We start from the raw sequence: 18,510 nt of genomic DNA, 5'->3' as shown, positions 1-18,510 counted from the left end.
CTTATCAACCTTGAGGTGGTTGAATCCAAACCTTCTCTCATCAGCAAGGAATTTCTGCCCACAGAGCCACCACTCAAAATCCCAGAGGATCAGCAGTCCAAGTCAATAAGATCACATTTACCCCAGGTTAATGTTTGCTACAAACACTTCCTGAAGCTCTTGACCTATATCTGCATGATTTTATGCACTGCATTGCTGCTACATGATTGGCTAACTGGATAATTGCTTGAAAGGTTTTAGGAAATATTTAACATTTTTAAGAAATATTATTTAGCTGAGGGCGGCACGGTGGTGTAGTGGTTAGCACCGTCGCCTCACAGCAAGAAGGTCCGGGTTCAAGCCCCGTGGCCGGCGAGGGCCTTTCTGTGCGGAGTTTGCATGTTCTCCCCGTGTCTGCGTGGGTTTCCTCCGGGTGCTCCGGTTTCCCCCACAGTCCAATGACATGCAGGTTAGGTTAACTGGTGACTCTAAATTGACCGTAGGTGTGAATGTGAGCGTGAATGATTGTCTGTGTCTATGTGTCAGCCCTGTGATGACCTGGCGACTTGTCCAGGGTGTACCCCGCCTTTCGCCCGTAGTCAGCTGGGATAGGCTCCAGCTTGCCTGCGACCCTGTAGAACAGGATAAAGCGGCTAGAGATAATGAGATGAGATTATTTAGCTGAGCTCAACTTCCATTACTTCCAATAATTGCATTAACCTTCAGTGCGAAGGTAAATAAGCAAACACGAAACATCAAACATGTCATGGCTGATCATAAGACTGGGCAATATGATAAAGTTAATGGTGGCTAAAACAGAAAGGTCTCAGCATTAAGTTTTTCAGCAGTTTGTGCTACAGTAACTCTTCTGTGGGATTGGACCATATGGGCTAGCCTTTGTGCCCCGTGCCAATCAATGAGCCTTGGCCGCCCATGACCCTGTTGCTGGTTCACTGGTTGTCCTTCCTTGGACCACTTTGGGGAGGTACTAACCACCGAATACCTGGAACACCCCACAAGATGTGCCATTTTGGAGACGCTCGGACCCAGTCATCTAGCCATCACAGTTTGGCCCTTGTCAAAGTTACTCAGATCCTCACGCTTGCCCATTTTTCCTGCTTCCAACACATCAACTTCAAGAATTGACTGTTCTCTTGCTGCCTAATATATCCCACCCCTTGACAGGTGCCATTGTAATGAGATAATCAATGTTATTCACTTCACCTGTCAGTGGTCATAATGCTTTGGCTGATCGGCGTATATATGCTATTGAAGTTTATGAACACCTGATCATCACACTCATATGTGCTTTTGGAATAACCCATGCCAGATTTAGTCCCCCCTTTGCACTTATAATAACCTGAACTCTTCTGGGAAGGCTTTCCACGAGATTTTCAACCTTGCCAAACCATGTCTTCATGGGCCTCAAGTTGTGCACAGAGACATTATAATGCTGGAACATGTTTGGTAGGGATGTCATAAAACATTGATATTCTGATGATTGATCAGTACATTATTTTCTCAATGATACCGGTACATCAATGGTTTAAAATTGTGTTGAAATCGATCATTTGCTAGCTGTTTCACATTGTAGTCTATTTCACTGTCTCTCAGCCGGTGGGCCGTGGCCCATTAGTGGGCTGTGAAGCACCATCTCGTGGGCCGTGATTTTTTTTCAAGTCTGAAGCCAAATACTAAATAGTTCAGGATGTCATGGTGTCCCAAATCTGCTAGCTGGTTTACCGTACACTTTTCAAGTGGAATAAATACATCTGTAGGTAAATTAAGAAGCACAAGCCTTTATTTTTGTCACATTCCTCCTCTGCATTTAACCAGTGTGCGTGCACACACACACACACACACACATATATATATATATATATATATATATATATATATATATATATATATAGAGAGAGAGAGAGAGAGAGAGAGAGAGAGAGAGAGAACACGTGTGCACAGTGGGCAGAATAAATAAATACATTTGTGGGTAAATTACATGGATCTGTGATGCCTGCTGGAAGGGCTTGAGAATCGAGCAGCTGTGATTTGTTTACACCCGATACTAAAACTTGTAGCGTCCTTGCAATCATCACAAAGACGCACACAAAAAGCCCAGAAATGCCTCCTTACCCGGGCATAAATGATACAGGATTTATCTTGTAGTGTCCTGATCCCCAGCTCTTTAACCAAGCCACATATAAAAAGTTGTACTCCTCCATGCTTTTCCAGGTTTTTATCTGTTTGTCCATGAAGAACGATGTCTACACCACCTGGTGTCACCAGGTAGTCTGAAATGTTGGCGAACTCAGTGGATGGATAATTTTCCAACTCACAGGAAAAATCCTTCTTTGTTAACGTGTAAGGATCTATCCCACTAAGTGGTTTCTTTCTCCACTTCTTTTGAGTGTACTTCTTGGTTTTAATAACTTGCTTGTTTGCTGTACACAAACATGGCAAGAAGTTCTTGTGTTAATGGACCAGACTCCACTTTTGGATCATTAATCCCTTTTGACTGAGAATGCCCCGCATGCATGGTTTTATGTTGGCTTCTGGGACATACATACAGTTTTAAAATACAATACCTACAATTAAAAAGTTTGTTTTTATGACATTTATTTAATTCCTGGGCTCCCATCTGTAACAGGAAATGATGTCGCATCCCATTAATACACTTTACAATTAGATTCTAATAGAATAGATGAGCCAAAATAATTGGGGATCTTTTTTAATGGGCCCCAACTCGTTACAAGTATGAATAGGTGGGCCTTTACGTAGTAAAAGTTGAGATCGCGGGTCAATTTGACTGTGGTTTGATATTGGCTTGTGTAATAGCTTTTGCAGACCACAGGGTGGAGCTATAACAGATTGTGTAGATAGAACTGATTTCGATCACTCATCTGACATGTACTACCTCCATGCTCCATTTAGTATTTCTTCCTGATGTGACACTGGCTGGGTGGTTTTAATAGTGTACATCAATAATTATTTTTCAAAATTACCAATAAAAACACCAATTATCATCATGATAATTTCCTGATCGTTGATACTTGAAACAGATATTAATCCCAAGCATAATTTTGGGCCCCTTAGTTCCAGTGAAGGGAAACTGTAAAACTACAGCATACAAAGTCATCCAATATACACAATTATATGCTTCCAAATTTGTGGTAAAATTTTCAGGAAGAACCATATATGGGTGTGATGGGCAGGTGTCTACAAACTTTTGGTCATATGGTGTGTGACAGAGATCCGTACAAATCTCACAATTTTTAAAACTCTAGTCCGAAACGAACACAGAATCAACTGTTTCCTATCAGAGCACAACATTTTCTAAAAATGAATAATTGGAAAAGAAAATAAAAGAAAAAGACATGATAATATCAAGTGGACTGGGATATATCACAATATCTATATTCTACAGTATCATCATTTTGTGCAGCCCTAAGTGATTTCACGGATATTGTGAACTTTAAATTTTTTGCTGAGTGTTCGCTGCATTAGTGGGAAGGGCTGTTCAATAATGTTAAGTACTGTTCGGAAATGTGATGTGACTTACACGTGAAATGAGGCCTGTAGTACATACTCCACTCGCAGCACTTTGGTCAGCGGCATCAAGTCATCCTGTGTGCTCAATCTGGACGCAGGACAATAAACACAGTAAACAGATAGCACACTAAAATAACACAGTACAATTACCACACCATACATCTGTGAAAGTGGAATTTACTAGTTATGCGTCTCACACATACACACACACACACACACACACACACACACACACTCACGTAGAGAGCTGCAGTGTTGAAGTGATCTCTTCTGTGTTGGGCGTGATTGACATCTCGAAAGTAATCACAAGGACGACCTGTCAGACAGACATGATTACACATTATCATCACTTCGTACCAAAACAGAAGACGGAGTTTTTGCCGAGATTTAACTTAATTACACAGACTGTATGTGTGTGAGGTCAGACTGTACCATCTGATTCGCAGCTAATGGGTTTCCCAACTCACACAGGGTGAAATTGTCTTTTGGATTACAAGTTACTGATGTATTCTGTGAAAAGAATGAAATTGAGAAAGTGAGAGAGACAGAATGATGGCAAGAGAGAGAGAGAGAAAGAGAGAGACAGGCAGACACACACGCATACATACACACAGTGAATCTAAAAAGTCTACATACCCTCATTAAAAAATTTCTGAAGTAAAAATTAAAACCAAGATAAGTCATGTCAGATCTTTGACATATTTGCAGCAATCCATGAATTCTTGAGTAGAGCCCAAGTCCCAGCTAAACAGAAGCAGCATAGTATGATGCTGCCACCACCACACTTTAATGTTACAATCAAATAATTGAAAACAGACGAGATGACCCAGCTGTGAGAGTTTAACTAGCTAGCTCACTTTTGCCAACTAGCTCACTACTACCCAACTGGAATCCTCATCGTAATCCTAACAACAAATCTGTCAACCACTTCTTTTTTTTGCAGATAAGTTTAAAAAATGTGCCACAGTCCCTCCGCTTTAAGCCCTATGACCTTCGATCTTCACCTCGGATCTGACGCTGGAGTATGTGAGTGATGGTGAAGTGATGTTCAATTCAGTGTTATAAGCATCTTCAGGTACTCGGCCCGGAGATGGAGTGTTCGTCACTTGAACAAGCAGCATCAGTTTCTTCATGCTGGAGTCACACCGCAGGACCTGGTGATCACCCTGACTACACACACACACACACACACGCACACGCAATTGTATACAGTGCCCTCCAAGATTATTGGCACCCCTTGTAAAGATGAGTAAAAAGGGTTCGAAAAAATCCACCTTTTGAAGTTGCTTCTTTCTCACACTGAAAAAATGAGAAATATACAACCTTTAATTGAAATAAATTTCATCAGAGGAAAATAAATCCCTCATCAGGGGATAATTATTTTCAACAAAAACACATGCCACTATTATTGGCACCCCTGCGTTTAATATTTTGAACAGTAAATCAGCACCGAATCCTCTCTGATAACATGTTATAAGGTTGAAGATACAGAGCAGGGCATCTGAGACCATTCCTCTTTACACAGTCCCTCTAGATCATCCAGGGTCCTCGGCCCCCGTCTTGTGCACTCTCCTCTTCAGCTCACCCCGCAGGTTTTCAATGGGGTTCAGGTCAGCAGACTGAGATGGCCAGGGAGGGCAGAAGCTCGATTCTGTGCTCAGCGAACCATTTTTGTGTTGATTTGGACATATCAGACCATTGTCCTGCTGGAAGATCCAGTTTTAGTTTCCTGACAGAGGCAGCTGAGTTTTGATTTAAAATATCCTGATATTTAATGAAGTCCATGATGCCATGTACCTGAGCAAGGTTTCCAGGGCCTTTGGAGGAAAAACAACCCCAAAACATCACAGAACCTCCACCATATTTTACAGTTGAATAGGGTTCTTTTCATGATAGAAAATTAGAAATTTATATTTTCTTTTTATGCCAAACCCACCTTGACTATTTATTGACAAAAAGCTCAATTTTTGTTCCAGCAAGACCATAGAACGCGGTTCCAGTCAAACTTGTAGGAGCGTTTCACAAACTTCAGGTCATTATGTTTGTGGTTAACTGATAGAAAAGGCTTTTTTCTGGCAAACCTTCCAAATAATCTGTTGGCATGGAGGTGGTATCTGATGGTGGTTTTGGAGAATTGGAAACTCTGAGATTTTACTTTTTCTTGTAATTCACCAAAAGTGATCCTTGGTGATTTCTTTGCCTCTCTTACCCTCCTCCTCACTGTATGTGGGGGCAAAATAAACTTGTGTCCTCTTCCAGGCAAGTTTGTAACAGTTCCAGTTGGTGTCCATTTTTTAATTTTTGCCCTGAATAGACATTTTCAGGTGAATAGCTTTTTTTTTTTTTTTTTTAATAATCATTCCCTGACTTATGAAGGTCAACACACTTCTCCCTCATGTGGTTTGTGTGTTCTGTTATCTTTCCCATGTTGGTGGACGACTAAGGGAATTTGGCCTCTGTGTCACCTCATAGTTGTACCCCAGTTAATCGGGAAGTCATGGAGTACAGCTTGAAAGTTCCAACAGACTCCAATCAACTCAAAAACTTACATATTAAATGGGAAACATGCCTTCAGTTACATTGTGTTCACTATAATTTCCAGGGCTGGCAGTAATAGTGGCACATGCTCTTGTTGAAGATTTATTTCTGGATGAGAGATTTGTTTTTCTCTGAATAAATTTATTTTAATTAAAGGCTGGATTTTCCTGTTTTTTTCAGTGTGAGATGAAGCGACATCAACAAAAGGTGCTTTTGTTTCTCATCCTTTTTACTAATCTTCAAAAGGGGTGCCAATAATTGTACAACAGGAGTATAAGTTTGTGATATCTGAGTAAGGTAAATGCGTCTAATTTCTGATCTGTTATTAATCTTGTTCTTAATTATGTGTGGTTGTTATTGTTATTGTTAATGAAGAGATTATGTCTTGATGTGATGATGGAGCTGTTACACAGGGAGGACTTGTGGGAGGTCTTGCGGGATTTTGGCAAACGTGGCGGTGATCTGCAGGTTACTATGACACGTATGATCAGGTCCACATGCATTCTGAAAGTGAATCTGCATTTGAGGAAGGGGGGGTCAAAGAGAGAGATGGATAGACAGATAGCAGAAGAAGGAGATACAAGAACTCAGGCATAATGAACAATAAAGCATAAGAAAGATGTGTTTTATGAACTGAGTGCACTTGGCTGGGTCACCTCCGCTTTGTCGATGAGCGTTTGTCCCTGACTGAGCACAGGAAACAAGTTCAGGTTCTGTAGCTGCTGCTGAACACCATCAATCTGAGGCTCAAAGACTGATGCGTTCAGGGAGAACACTACTGGGCTCACCTTATCACGTATGAACTTCTATAGTCATAAATATGAATCAAATTCAATTACTCGATTACTTACAGGCTTGTCATTACTAACAACAACAACAACAATCATCATCATCATCATCATCATCATCATCAGCTAACATGTGTCGAATGGATGTTTAGTTAAAATTCTACAATCCTACAATGCAACCTCTTTTGATTTTTGTGAAATATTTCTTCTATTCCTCCTCATGCTCGTGCTAGCTTTCTGAGCCTTTCACAATTATTCAAACTAGAAGGGCAATCAGTATAGTGCAGACCTCTGCCAAGCCACATATTTAGATCTGCATCAAAATTTACTCAATTGTTCTTTGGCCCATGGCCCACCTTTCCACCAAATTTCATCCAAATCCGTTCACTACTTTTTGAGTTATGCTGCAAACAGACCAAAAAAAAAAAATCCTGAATCCCAATACGCATATGGATCAAGGATCCAGATACATCTCTGGATTTGCATCAAAATCTACTCAATTGTTCTTTGGCCCATGGCCCACCTTTTCACCAAATTTCATCCCAATCTGTTCACTACTTTTTGAGTTACGTTCAGAACAGACAAGCAAATGGGGACAAAAACATAATCTCCTCCAACAAAGCTGACAGAGGTAAAAATATGCATAGATGCACCAGACAAGCCACATTCCTCTCAACCAAGGATGCATAATAATAATAATAATAATAATAATAATAATAAAAATACACCCTGTCAAGGTTGCTTTTTTCAGTTAAACTGCTGTCCAGTGTGACATTTGAAGGCTGCGTCGACAGTTAATATGATTACGATGTAACATGTTGTTGTGTGTTGTGCACTTTGTTCTTACTATCACTTTAAGTGTCTGTGTCGCACAACGCTGCGATGTCATTGATAATAACCCACTGTACACATCTTTTTCAGTGTTAATAAAGCGGACACGAGTTCGGGAGGCGTGCTGGAGCACATCAGCCATGATTGTGTACTTCATACCTGTAACGCACATGAACGCAACAAATACAGTGTTTGAATCAGCTGTATAACTGAATACATACTAAAATAACTGAGCTGTATAAATTGTTCTGCTTGTCTGTACAAAACATACATTTTATTTATGTCTCATATGATGTATATTGACATACTGTTAATACATTTGGAATTTTAGTGCCAAGATGTCTAATATATTGTAAATATATATTGAATATGAGTAAACACACAGGATATACAGTATGGATCTTACTTCTTAATTATGGCCTCATCAGCTATAACTGAGCTATAATTTGATTATCCATTAACTTGTGGAATCATTTTCTTTAGACACCAAAAATGAATTGAAACATGAGCATATATAACAGTTATTCCACGAAATCGAGTCGTACATGAGCTGATAGCGGCTATAAGCCACGTATGATAAGATTGAGTGGAATAACTGATTTATTCTATCCACGTTCACTGGATTTTGAGAAACAGAGCATTTTTATTTTTTGCAAATTCAATAAATAAAAAATTTATACTAAACGTCCGACAAAATCGTTTCCGCTTAGAATGTAAACAAACCGGCGAAATAACAGTCGCAATTTGTGAAAAAAGCGAAAATAATAATTCTTGAAAAATAAAAAAAGATACGTTCTGAGCATCAAATACTTTAATTCCATTTTTGTTTTTATTTCGTCCTCGGTTGGTTCATCAAGACGCTCTGCTATTTTACTTTTCTCTACTCATGGTATATGAGCTGATATCCTAGTAGTAGAGTAGCCAATCAGAGTGCACGATTGCTCATATCCAGTGAATGTGGACAGAATAATATTTGATATCATATCTATTGTATAACTGAGAGCTTTGAATGGTACATAAACATTTCACTAAATTAAAGCCTTATTTCGATTTTGATTCATATCATTTCGACTCCTGATTCAGAAATCAGGTTGTGGATTCGATTCAGATTCAGATCAGATTCACTGATTCATATTCTGAGACAAAATTTTATTGTACATCTCCACCAAAATAATTCAAATCAGATTCAATACTCTGTTACAGGACTCTGACAAGTTACACACTGTTAATTATCTGAATATGATGCTTTATATTGTTCGTATGGAGTGATTTAGATCGTTCTATAATTTTTGGGAAGAAATTGGACATCCTTTGCGAGTTTCAATGTCTTTTGATGAACAGTGAATAAAACAAGTTTACTCACTAATGTTCTCTTTAAAATTTGGCTCTCCTGTACTTAGTTTGTAAGAGAAACACACCTCCACCTGAATGCTGCAACACACACACACACACACACACAGCAGGAGACAGATAGTGATGTGATCTAATGCCAACACAGCAAGATAAAAAGCAGACATGCTAATACAGTCGTAAATATTAATCTTCATAGAGTTTTATCCTACTAAAATGCACAGTGAGTCAAATTCACTGATTTGTGATTCAGATTCTACTTTAGACGTTGATTCAGATTCAAAATGAAAACTTTTCACTGCATTTACTGTCAGAAAAGAATTTACTTGTGATGTTTTCTGATTCCTACCAGTGAACACAGTGTGATTAAAGATTTTATCCTGATGAACATTAATTCGTGGTCTTTCTGACCACTTGGACTCCAACTTGCATTATGGTCAGAAATCACAAATATCAAACAGGAATTTCACATGTGTGACTGGATGGAAAGTAGCATTTGAGTGCGTTTAGAAATGCATACCAGGACTCGCAGTCATCCGGGTCGACGATCAGGGGTGTCACCGTGAAATTCTTTTTCACATGAATGACAGGACGAGCTCTGTTGAAACAGAGAGGCAGAGTTATTAGAGTTCTGAAATTTTCATGAGTTTTTTAAAAAATTCTGTTTCATTTTTCAGTTTGTTTGAAATTTCAGCTTAGTTTTAGTTCAGTTTACAAGTGCATAATGAGTTTTTGTTTTATTTTGAGGAACTGTCTCGTTTTAGTTTCGTTATTTGTCTGAGTTTTAGGTTTTCAGGTATTGCAGAGCCATCAATATCCCATAATAACTCGATAAGACACAAGCTGTTTACTTCTGGCGCAATTAGACGCCATATTGGTTCGCCGATTCTTGTCATAGATATCCGATTTTGTGTTCTGCGTCCTTGACTACATGCAATCATGAAAATACGTGACGAAGAGGATTTGTGGTCAGTCTGACATACTGTTCACAACAGTATGTCACACCTGCGTGCTCCATGGCGCGTACATCAAATCCACTCTCGGGCGCGTGCCAGAAACGACTCACACCTGCACAGGATTCATGCACAATCAGCGCGCCTATATAAAGACTGTGAACGCACACTGACTCTGTGAGGTATCGAGTTGTGTTGCTGACACTTTACCGAGCCGTGCTTGCATATTATTTCTCCTCTTTGATTCTGCCGAGTCGACGATAGCCTGTTTGCGCCTCCCTCAACCTATTGTCTGTTTCACAGTTTTACATTTTTTGCCTGCCATTCTGGATTGTTTACTTGTCTTCACTGTTCTTAATAAACACACTTTCTGCACTTACATCCGTCTCCCAACCAATTCCTGACATAGTAACCCTGCAGGGAGGATATACATACTCACACAGATTTAAAAAGAAAAAAAAGAAAGAAAGAAAAGCAAATACTTTAAAGCATTCGCCAAAAAAAAGGTCAAAGTGCAAAATACAGGGTGATGTCTATACAAATAAATGAATTTAACACTCATAACGTGATTTACTCAGCTTACAGCGTCTTTCGGGAATGCTGACCTGGCAAATTACGATCACTAAAGAGCAGGTATTAAATTTGCAGATGTTCTGTTCTTCCAATAGAAGACAACATGATACAATTTACTCAGCCATAATAATGAGAAGGTCTATTAAAAATGATGTCTTGGTGTACCATGTGAATCATAAAAACCATAGTAACATATCTACAGGACTGTGCAAAAGTCCAAGGCACATGTAAAGAAATGCTGTCGACCAAAAATGGCTTAAAAATAATGAAATGGAATGTTTCAACACTTAAAAAGTAGAGCAGCGGCTACAATTATTGACACCTTAAAGGAGAACTGAAGGCAAATTTTTTAACAAAATTCTATTTCTTATTTTCTTAAATATTGGAATGCATTTTTGATAGCTATTTTATCACTGCTCGAGCAAGTTATGAGTGTTTGAAATATGCTATGTAATATACAGTGGTGCTTGAGAGTTTGTGAACCTTTTAGAATTTTCTATATTTCTACATATTAAATATGACCTAAAACATCATCAGATTTTCACACAAGTCTTAAAAGTAGATAAAGAGAACCCAGTTAAACAAATGAGACAAAAATATTATCCTTGGTCATTTATTTATTGAGGAAAATGATCCAATATTACATATCTGTGAGTGGCAAAAGTATGTGAACCTTTGCTTTCGGTATCTGGTGTGACCCCCTTGTGCAGCAATAACTGCAACTAAACGTTTCCAGTAATTGTTGATCAGTCCTGCACACCGGCTTGGAGGAATTTTAGCCCGTTCCTCCGTACAGAACAGCTTCAACTCTGGGATGTTGGTGGGTTTCCTCACATGAACTGCTCGCTTCAGGTCCTTCCACAACATTTCGATTGGATTAAGGTCAGGACTTTGACTTGGCCATTCCAAAACATTAACTTTATTCTTCTTTAACCATTCTTTGGTAGAACGACTTGTGTGCTTAGGGTCGTTGTCTTGCTGCATGATCCACCTTCTCTTGAGATTCAGTTCATGGACAGATGTCCTGACATTTTCCTTTACAATTCGCTGGTATAATTCAGTATTCATTGTTCCATCAACGATGGCAAGCCGTCCTGGTCCAGATGCAGCAAAACAGGCCCAAACCATGATACTACCACCACCATGTTTCACAGATGGGATAAGGTTCTTATGCTGGAATGCAGTGTTTTCCTTTCTCCAAACATGATGCTTCTCATTTAAACCAGAAAGTTATATTTTGGTCTCATCCCTCCACAAAACATTTTTCCAATAGCCTTCTGGCTTGTCCATGTGATCTTTAGCAAACTGCAGACGAGCAGCAATGTTCTTTTTGGAGAGAAGTGGCTTTCTCCGTGCAACCCTGCCATGCACACCATTGTTGTTCAGTGTTCTCTTGATGGTGGACTCATGAACATTAACATTAGCCAATGTGAGAGAGGCCTTCAGTTGCTTAGAAGTTACACTGGGGTCCTTTGTGACCTAGCCGACTATTACACGCCTTGCTCTTGGAGTGATCTTTGTTGGTCGGCCACTCCTGGGGAGGGTAACAACCTGATTGTCATCCCATTGATTGAAAACACCTTCAAATTAACATCTAATCCTAGAGATTCACATACTTTTGCCACTCACAGATCTGTAATATTGGATCATTTTCCTCAATAAATAAATGACCAAGTATAATATTTTTGTCTCATTTGTTTAACTGGGTTCTCTTTGTCTACTTTTAGGACTTGTGTGAAAATCTGATGATGTTTTAGGTCATATTTATGCAGAAATATAGAAATTTCTAAAGGGTTCACAAACTTTCAAGCACCACTGTATCAGTCCATATGTCAAAGCAACATTCCATTCTGTTATGAATCAGAAAAAAATTATTATAAGTCACAGCACTTTTTTTAGGACTTCAACTACTTCAACAATGTTACACAAAGATCGATCCATAACAGTTATAAATGTCACTTAATTCCACATGGTGTCAATAATGGTGGACACCGGTGAAAGTAATCACTATTATCGACACCTCACGTGACTTCTCAAACGCGCATTCAGATACTAAATAGGTTTCAACAAGGAGATCATGAAATATCAGTGAACTTGATCAGTAAAAACATGTCCGTGATCTATCCACCATGCTTACCTGCGATGACAACGTCCGAGTTTTTCTCAACTTGCTGATCGTGCTCAAAAAAATTCCATCTCAGGTAACGAGCTGTGTTATCAGACGACAAGATCAAAGGGCGAGGCGGGTCTTCCGGTTGATTAATTAACCGATAATAACTCTTGTAACTGAATCTCACCTTTGTAAAATTGTTTTTTATTGGTAAATCTGAAAAGGTGTCGATAAGTTGGACTGTAGATAATTGTAGCCTCCGCTCGACTATAAACAGTAATCAGTAAGCCATAATAAATGAAATAAAGTCAATATTTGGTGTGAGACGACCCTTTGTTTTAAAAAAAAAAATAGTAGTCTCAGGTACAATGAGTGCAGTTTTATAAGGAAATGAGCTATAGGTTTTACTGAGCATCTTACAGAACCAGCCACAGTTCTTCTGGACACTTTGACTGTCACACTCGCTTCTTAATTTTGCACCAAAACCCAGTAGCCTTAATTGTTTTCTTTTTTAATCTAAAAAGTGCTCTCTTATGTCATATGCTGCTCAGATACAAACTTTTTTTTCTGGAACGTTTAATTTTGCGCTGGAAAACGAACATTTGGAACTCTGAAATGTTTTTGTACTGACTCGATAATGTCGAAGTCATAAAATAGAAATCTAACAAAGTTTGTATGGAAAAAAAATAGGGTGCCTAAGACTTTTGCACAGTACTGTGTATTTATGATGAAGAGCACATAAATACAGCACATTAGCAACGCTTGACCTAATCAAAACTACCCTCATATCTACTGTTTTTTATTTCCCATTCACACTGTATTGAATATAAACAGTATGTAGATGCATCTCATTGCCTTGATACACCGTTATAGTTGATGTTCAATTATGCATCTGTGTAACAAGTTTCAGTTTCACTCTTCTGGAAGTTTCTTTGAAACCTGAACTCATTGCTTTTGAGAAGAAATTGCACATAGAAATGCCTTATTTAGACATTGTTTCCAATCTCTACTTTGTGCATGATACCATTTTTGATTTGCAAATGATCGCCCACGTTGCCATGATTGGCACACAATATTAACCAAGGAAGGAAATGTGAATATAAAGTTTACTGACCTTAGTAAAGCCACTCGATCATCCAGAGAGCCAACAACAATGTCAGGATATTTATTATCGTCCACATCCAGACCACCACTGATGGAGTAACCGAATGTCTTGAAACCACCGTTACTCACATCCCTCCCCTCAATCACCTGGACACACATTTACCAAACATTTACACACATGTTCATTTCCATGTTTGTTAGATACCAGTGATCATTTCATCAGCAGGGTTAATATAGTTCATGAAAACTAAAACTAAATAGAATTGCAGATAAAATCAGCTTTGTTTTACTTTTTGTTTCATTTTCCCCCTTGAGACAGTCTTGGACTAGTTCCAGAAGGTGGCAGTAATGTAATGCCAGCTGCAGGAAAACTCCAAAGAAGAAGATGCCCACCGTGCACAAATCCTACAGTGGTGCTTGAAAGTTTCTAAACCATTTAGAATTTTCTATATTTCTGCATAAATATGGCCTAAAACATCATCAGATTTTCACACAAATCCTCAAAGTACATAGATTGGACCAATATAAACACTCTGGGTGTTAATTCAACACTGTGGAATTTGCTGTGTAGATAAATAGAACCCAGTTAAACAAATGAGACAATAATATTATATTTGGTCATTTATTTATTGAGGAAAATGATCCAATATTATATATCTGTGAGTGGCAAAAGTATGTGAACCTCTAGGATTAGCAGTTAATTTGAAGGTGAAATTAGAGTCAGGTGTTTTCAGTCAATGGGATGACAATCAGGTGTGAGTGGGCACCCTGTTTTATTTAAAGAACAGGGATCTATCAAAGTCTGATCTTCACAACACAGGTTTGTGGAAGTGTATCATGGCACGAACAAAGGAGATTTCTGAGGACCTCAGAAAAAGCGTTGTTGATGCTCATCAGGCTGGAAAAGGTTACAAAACCATCTCTAAAGAGTTTGGACTCCACCAATCCACAGTCAGACAGATTGTGTACAAACGAAGGAAATTCAAGACCGTTGTTACCCTCCCCAGGAGTGGTCAACCAACAAAGATCGCTCCAAGAGCAAGGTGTGTAATTGTCGGCGAGGTCACAAAGGACCCCATGGTAACTTCTAAGCAACTGAAGGCCTCTCTCACATTGGCTAATGTTAATGTTCATGAGTCCACCATCAGGAGAACACTGAACAACAATGGTGTGCATGGCAGGGTTGCAGGGAGAAAGCCACTGCTCTCCAAAAAGAACATTGCTGCTCGTCTGCAGTTTGCTAAAGATCATGTAGACAAGCCAGAATAAGAACCTTATCCCATCTGTGAAACATGGTGGTGGTAGTATCATGGTTTGGGCCCGTTTTGCTGCATCTGGGCCAGGATGGCTTGCCATCATTGATGGAACAATGAATTCTGGATTATACCAGCGAATTCTAAAAGATGTCAGGACATCTGTCCATGAATTGAATCTCAAGAGAAGGTGGGTCATGCAGCAAGACAACGAGGATGATGTTTTAGGTCATATTTATGCAGAAATATAGAAAATTCTAAAGGGTTCACAAACTTTCAAGCACCACTGTATAATACATTCATAATACATGCTGCGTTGAACGTACTGTCAAGCCATGAACTCGTCACGACGCCATCTTGGAAAGCTGATTGTTCAGCATCCCTTCAAGAAGCAAAATTCCTCGGAAAGGACATGAATGTTTCTCAATTAACTGCACCCATTACACCAACAAATATCGGAAATGAAAAGGGGTCGCCTTCCACAAGTAAGAATTCAATTCAAAATATATTTTTGGGCTATTTACGGTATTCTGGCGTTTGGGTGTGCTGATTTTCACACGGTACACCAATAAAAGACTATCGACACTCACTGGCCACTTTAATAGGAACTTGTTCTTGATTCTAAGATTCCTGTTCTTGGCTGCAGGAGTGGAACCCAATGTGGTCTTCTGCTGTTGCATACTGAGATGTTTTTCTGCTCACCACGGTTGTAAAGAGTTGCTATGAGTTACTATATCTTTCCTGGCAGAGCGAACCAATCTGGCCATTTTCCTCTGACCTCTCTTATCAACAAGGCGTTTGTTTCCACCCACAGAACTGTCGCTCACTCACTCGATGTTTTTTGTTTTTTGCACCATTCTGTCTGTGTAAACTCTAGAAGCTGCTGTGTGTGAAAACCACAGGAGATCAGCAGTTTCTGAAATACTCAAACCAGTCCATCTGGCTCAACCCAACACCCATGCCACAGTGAAGAAAGTCACACTTTTTTTTTTTTTTAACTTATTTTTTATTTAGAAAGTCACACTTTGAGACCACAAATTTTCCCATTCTGATGTTTGAAGTGAACATTAACTGAAGCTCTTGATTTGTATCTGCATGATTTGATGCATTGTGCTGCTGTCAAGGGATCGGCTGATTAGAGAACTGCACAAAACAGCAGGTGGATGGATGGGTGTTCCTAATAAAGTGGCCGGTGAGTGTATCTACACACACCAATTTACCCGCTTTGACTCGAACCATCCTCAAACCATCATGAGGTCTTTGTAAGTCCTGTAGGAGGCCAGATTCTGTAATTCCACCCTAATGTGTAGTTTTAATGTCCTTACCTGATCTGGTTTGGCTGAAACTCCATCCTTTCCCCCCATCCACACACACACCCTGCCTGAGCCGTAAAACGGTGCTCCGACTGCGAAATCTAAACCAGGGACATACAGCACTATTAACACACCAAGACCACCAGGGGGCGACAGAACAGAGCAAGCAATGGCAGAGAGAATTTCGCAGGTGGAATATCGTCCCTGTTCAAGATCATCCCTGGCCTTCAGGCTTTCACACTAATGTTTGCTTTATCACATTAACCTTTTGCACGGTCCTTTAGCTTATAAGAATAATAAAATGATTTTTTTCCCATGAAGTATTGTTCTGATACTCACAGAGGCGGACAATATTGAAGTACATTTACTTGAGTACTGTACTTAAGTACACTTTTTGAGTATCTGTACTTTACTTGAGTGTAATTTTTTTTTTTTAAACTTGTGACTTTAACTTCGCTCCATTTGAAAGGCAAATATCATACTTTTCACTCCACTACATTTCTATCAAGGTCCTCGTTACTATGAAGCAGTTTTGAAAGTGGATGTTTTTTTGTTTTCTTTTCGAAAACGTGATTGTTTTTTTCGCAGGCGACACTGAAACAGTCTATCAGTAATCACTAGGGTCACATCCCGTCCATCAACTGTATAAAATCAAGTTCAATGATTGCTCATGATTTCAATGATGGGCCATGAACCCATGTTTCAGTTTCCTGAAAGGATTAGATTCATTTCATTTGAAATGTTTGCTTTGTTCGCCTAAAACGAACCACATCACGGCCTACAAAAACTCGCCGTCCGACCTGCAGAAGCATATGGAGGTCCGTAAACGTTTTATTCCAAGAGAAATCTTGCAATGAAGTTGTCTGTGCTTTTAGAGCTAGCGATAACGTTGCAATAGCTATGCAGTCTGGTTAGTCAAATGACTTTCTATGGATTTGCCCGCCAAGTTGCCGTAGCCTTGTCCACAGCTAACATTTACACATAGCTAGTTAACTTGGACAATGTTAGTTAGCATGTAAAAACGGAGTTACGCTAACATGAATAACATTAACTTCAGCAAAATGGAGCCAAATAAACAGAATGTAGAAATCTTTCTTTTCTATTAACATTAGCTACCTAATATGATTTCGAGTTTGAAAAGAGTTTGCTAGCATGTCAGATGGAGCTTCAGCTCTACAGGTTCTACAAGCTAGTCAGAAAATCCAGTCAGATGCTTCAGAGGCGCGAGATTTTGTAAGCGTTGTGGCAATAATACAACAATGCGTTGACAGAAAATGTACTTTTAATACTTAAGTATTTTTAAAAGCAAGTAATTCAGTCCTTTCACTTAAGTAAAAATTTGACTGGACAACTTTCACTTGTATCGGAGTAACATTTAACCAGTGGGATCTGTACTTTGACTGAAGTCATGAACTTGGATACATTTTCTTTTTATTCAATAATTTATTTGGTACGTGTCCACAAGCTCATAATTAATCTTTTGATCATCATATTAGGCTATATTTATATATTCATGACTATAAAAACTGGCAAGGTGACAACGATATCAAGCTAACTCAGAGCTCCGAAGGTATAAATGACAAAAACAGGCCAAAGATCAAAGACAGATGTGAAAGAGTAAAGCTGAAGTATCATCACCAATCATGTAAACTCTTCACTCACTCTACAGCTCCAGGCCACGTAAATCGCAGTGTTGGGTATCTCACTGAGCAGGTGGGAACTTAAATGAACAGTTTTCAAGTCACGTCAGAGAAGCTACACGACTTTAAACCACTTCAGATAGGGTTTCACTGTGAATTGACCATAGTGCGTAATTTTATTCGATTTCTTAGACTTTATTAATTATTTATATGATGTTCTTGCCATTATGATATACTGACTGACTGAGTAACTCACAAATCCATATTATAAGAAATGGAATCAGACTTTTAAGCCTGTGGTTGAATTTAGGAAAATGATGTCTGGGCATTACATTTGGAGTGAGTCGGATTCAAGCTCATCAATTTGTAACGGAAGTGCAAATTTAGACCAAAGGAAAAAGGAATCTCTGTGTCGGCAGATTTCAAATGTCAAAATGCCTGGAGCGCTGCTTCACCCAAATCAGTAACACTGTGTTACTTTCTGACCACAAAATAACAGCGGAGTGCAAAAAGGAAAAAAAATTAGTTT

At 39.0% G+C, this 18,510-nt stretch overlaps 1 protein-coding gene across 1 annotated transcript in view; it reads right to left on the bottom strand.

Moving 5' to 3' along the window:
• itga3a (integrin, alpha 3a) overlaps nt 1-18,510 on the bottom strand; it is a 99,313-nt gene that overhangs the window by 27,336 nt on the left and 53,467 nt on the right. Inside the window, exons 8-18 of the mRNA XM_060901284.1 lie at nt 16,354-16,442; nt 13,786-13,922; nt 9,556-9,633; nt 9,049-9,116; nt 7,702-7,844; nt 6,723-6,872; nt 6,476-6,582; nt 4,533-4,698; nt 3,961-4,038; nt 3,768-3,844; nt 3,539-3,616 (exon numbers count right to left, since the gene is read on the bottom strand). Of these exons, the coding sequence (XP_060757267.1) occupies nt 3,539-3,616; nt 3,768-3,844; nt 3,961-4,038; nt 4,533-4,698; nt 6,476-6,582; nt 6,723-6,872; nt 7,702-7,844; nt 9,049-9,116; nt 9,556-9,633; nt 13,786-13,922; nt 16,354-16,442 (1,171 nt within the window). The remainder of the gene's footprint in view (nt 1-3,538; nt 3,617-3,767; nt 3,845-3,960; nt 4,039-4,532; nt 4,699-6,475; nt 6,583-6,722; nt 6,873-7,701; nt 7,845-9,048; nt 9,117-9,555; nt 9,634-13,785; nt 13,923-16,353; nt 16,443-18,510) is intronic.

The sequence above is a fragment of the Neoarius graeffei genome, chromosome 20, assembly GCF_027579695.1.
Source record: "Neoarius graeffei isolate fNeoGra1 chromosome 20, fNeoGra1.pri, whole genome shotgun sequence".
Classification (NCBI taxonomy): Eukaryota; Metazoa; Chordata; class Actinopteri; order Siluriformes; family Ariidae; genus Neoarius; species Neoarius graeffei.
Note: the sequence above shows the minus strand (reverse complement) of the source record. Positions and strands in the feature narration are given on the sequence as shown.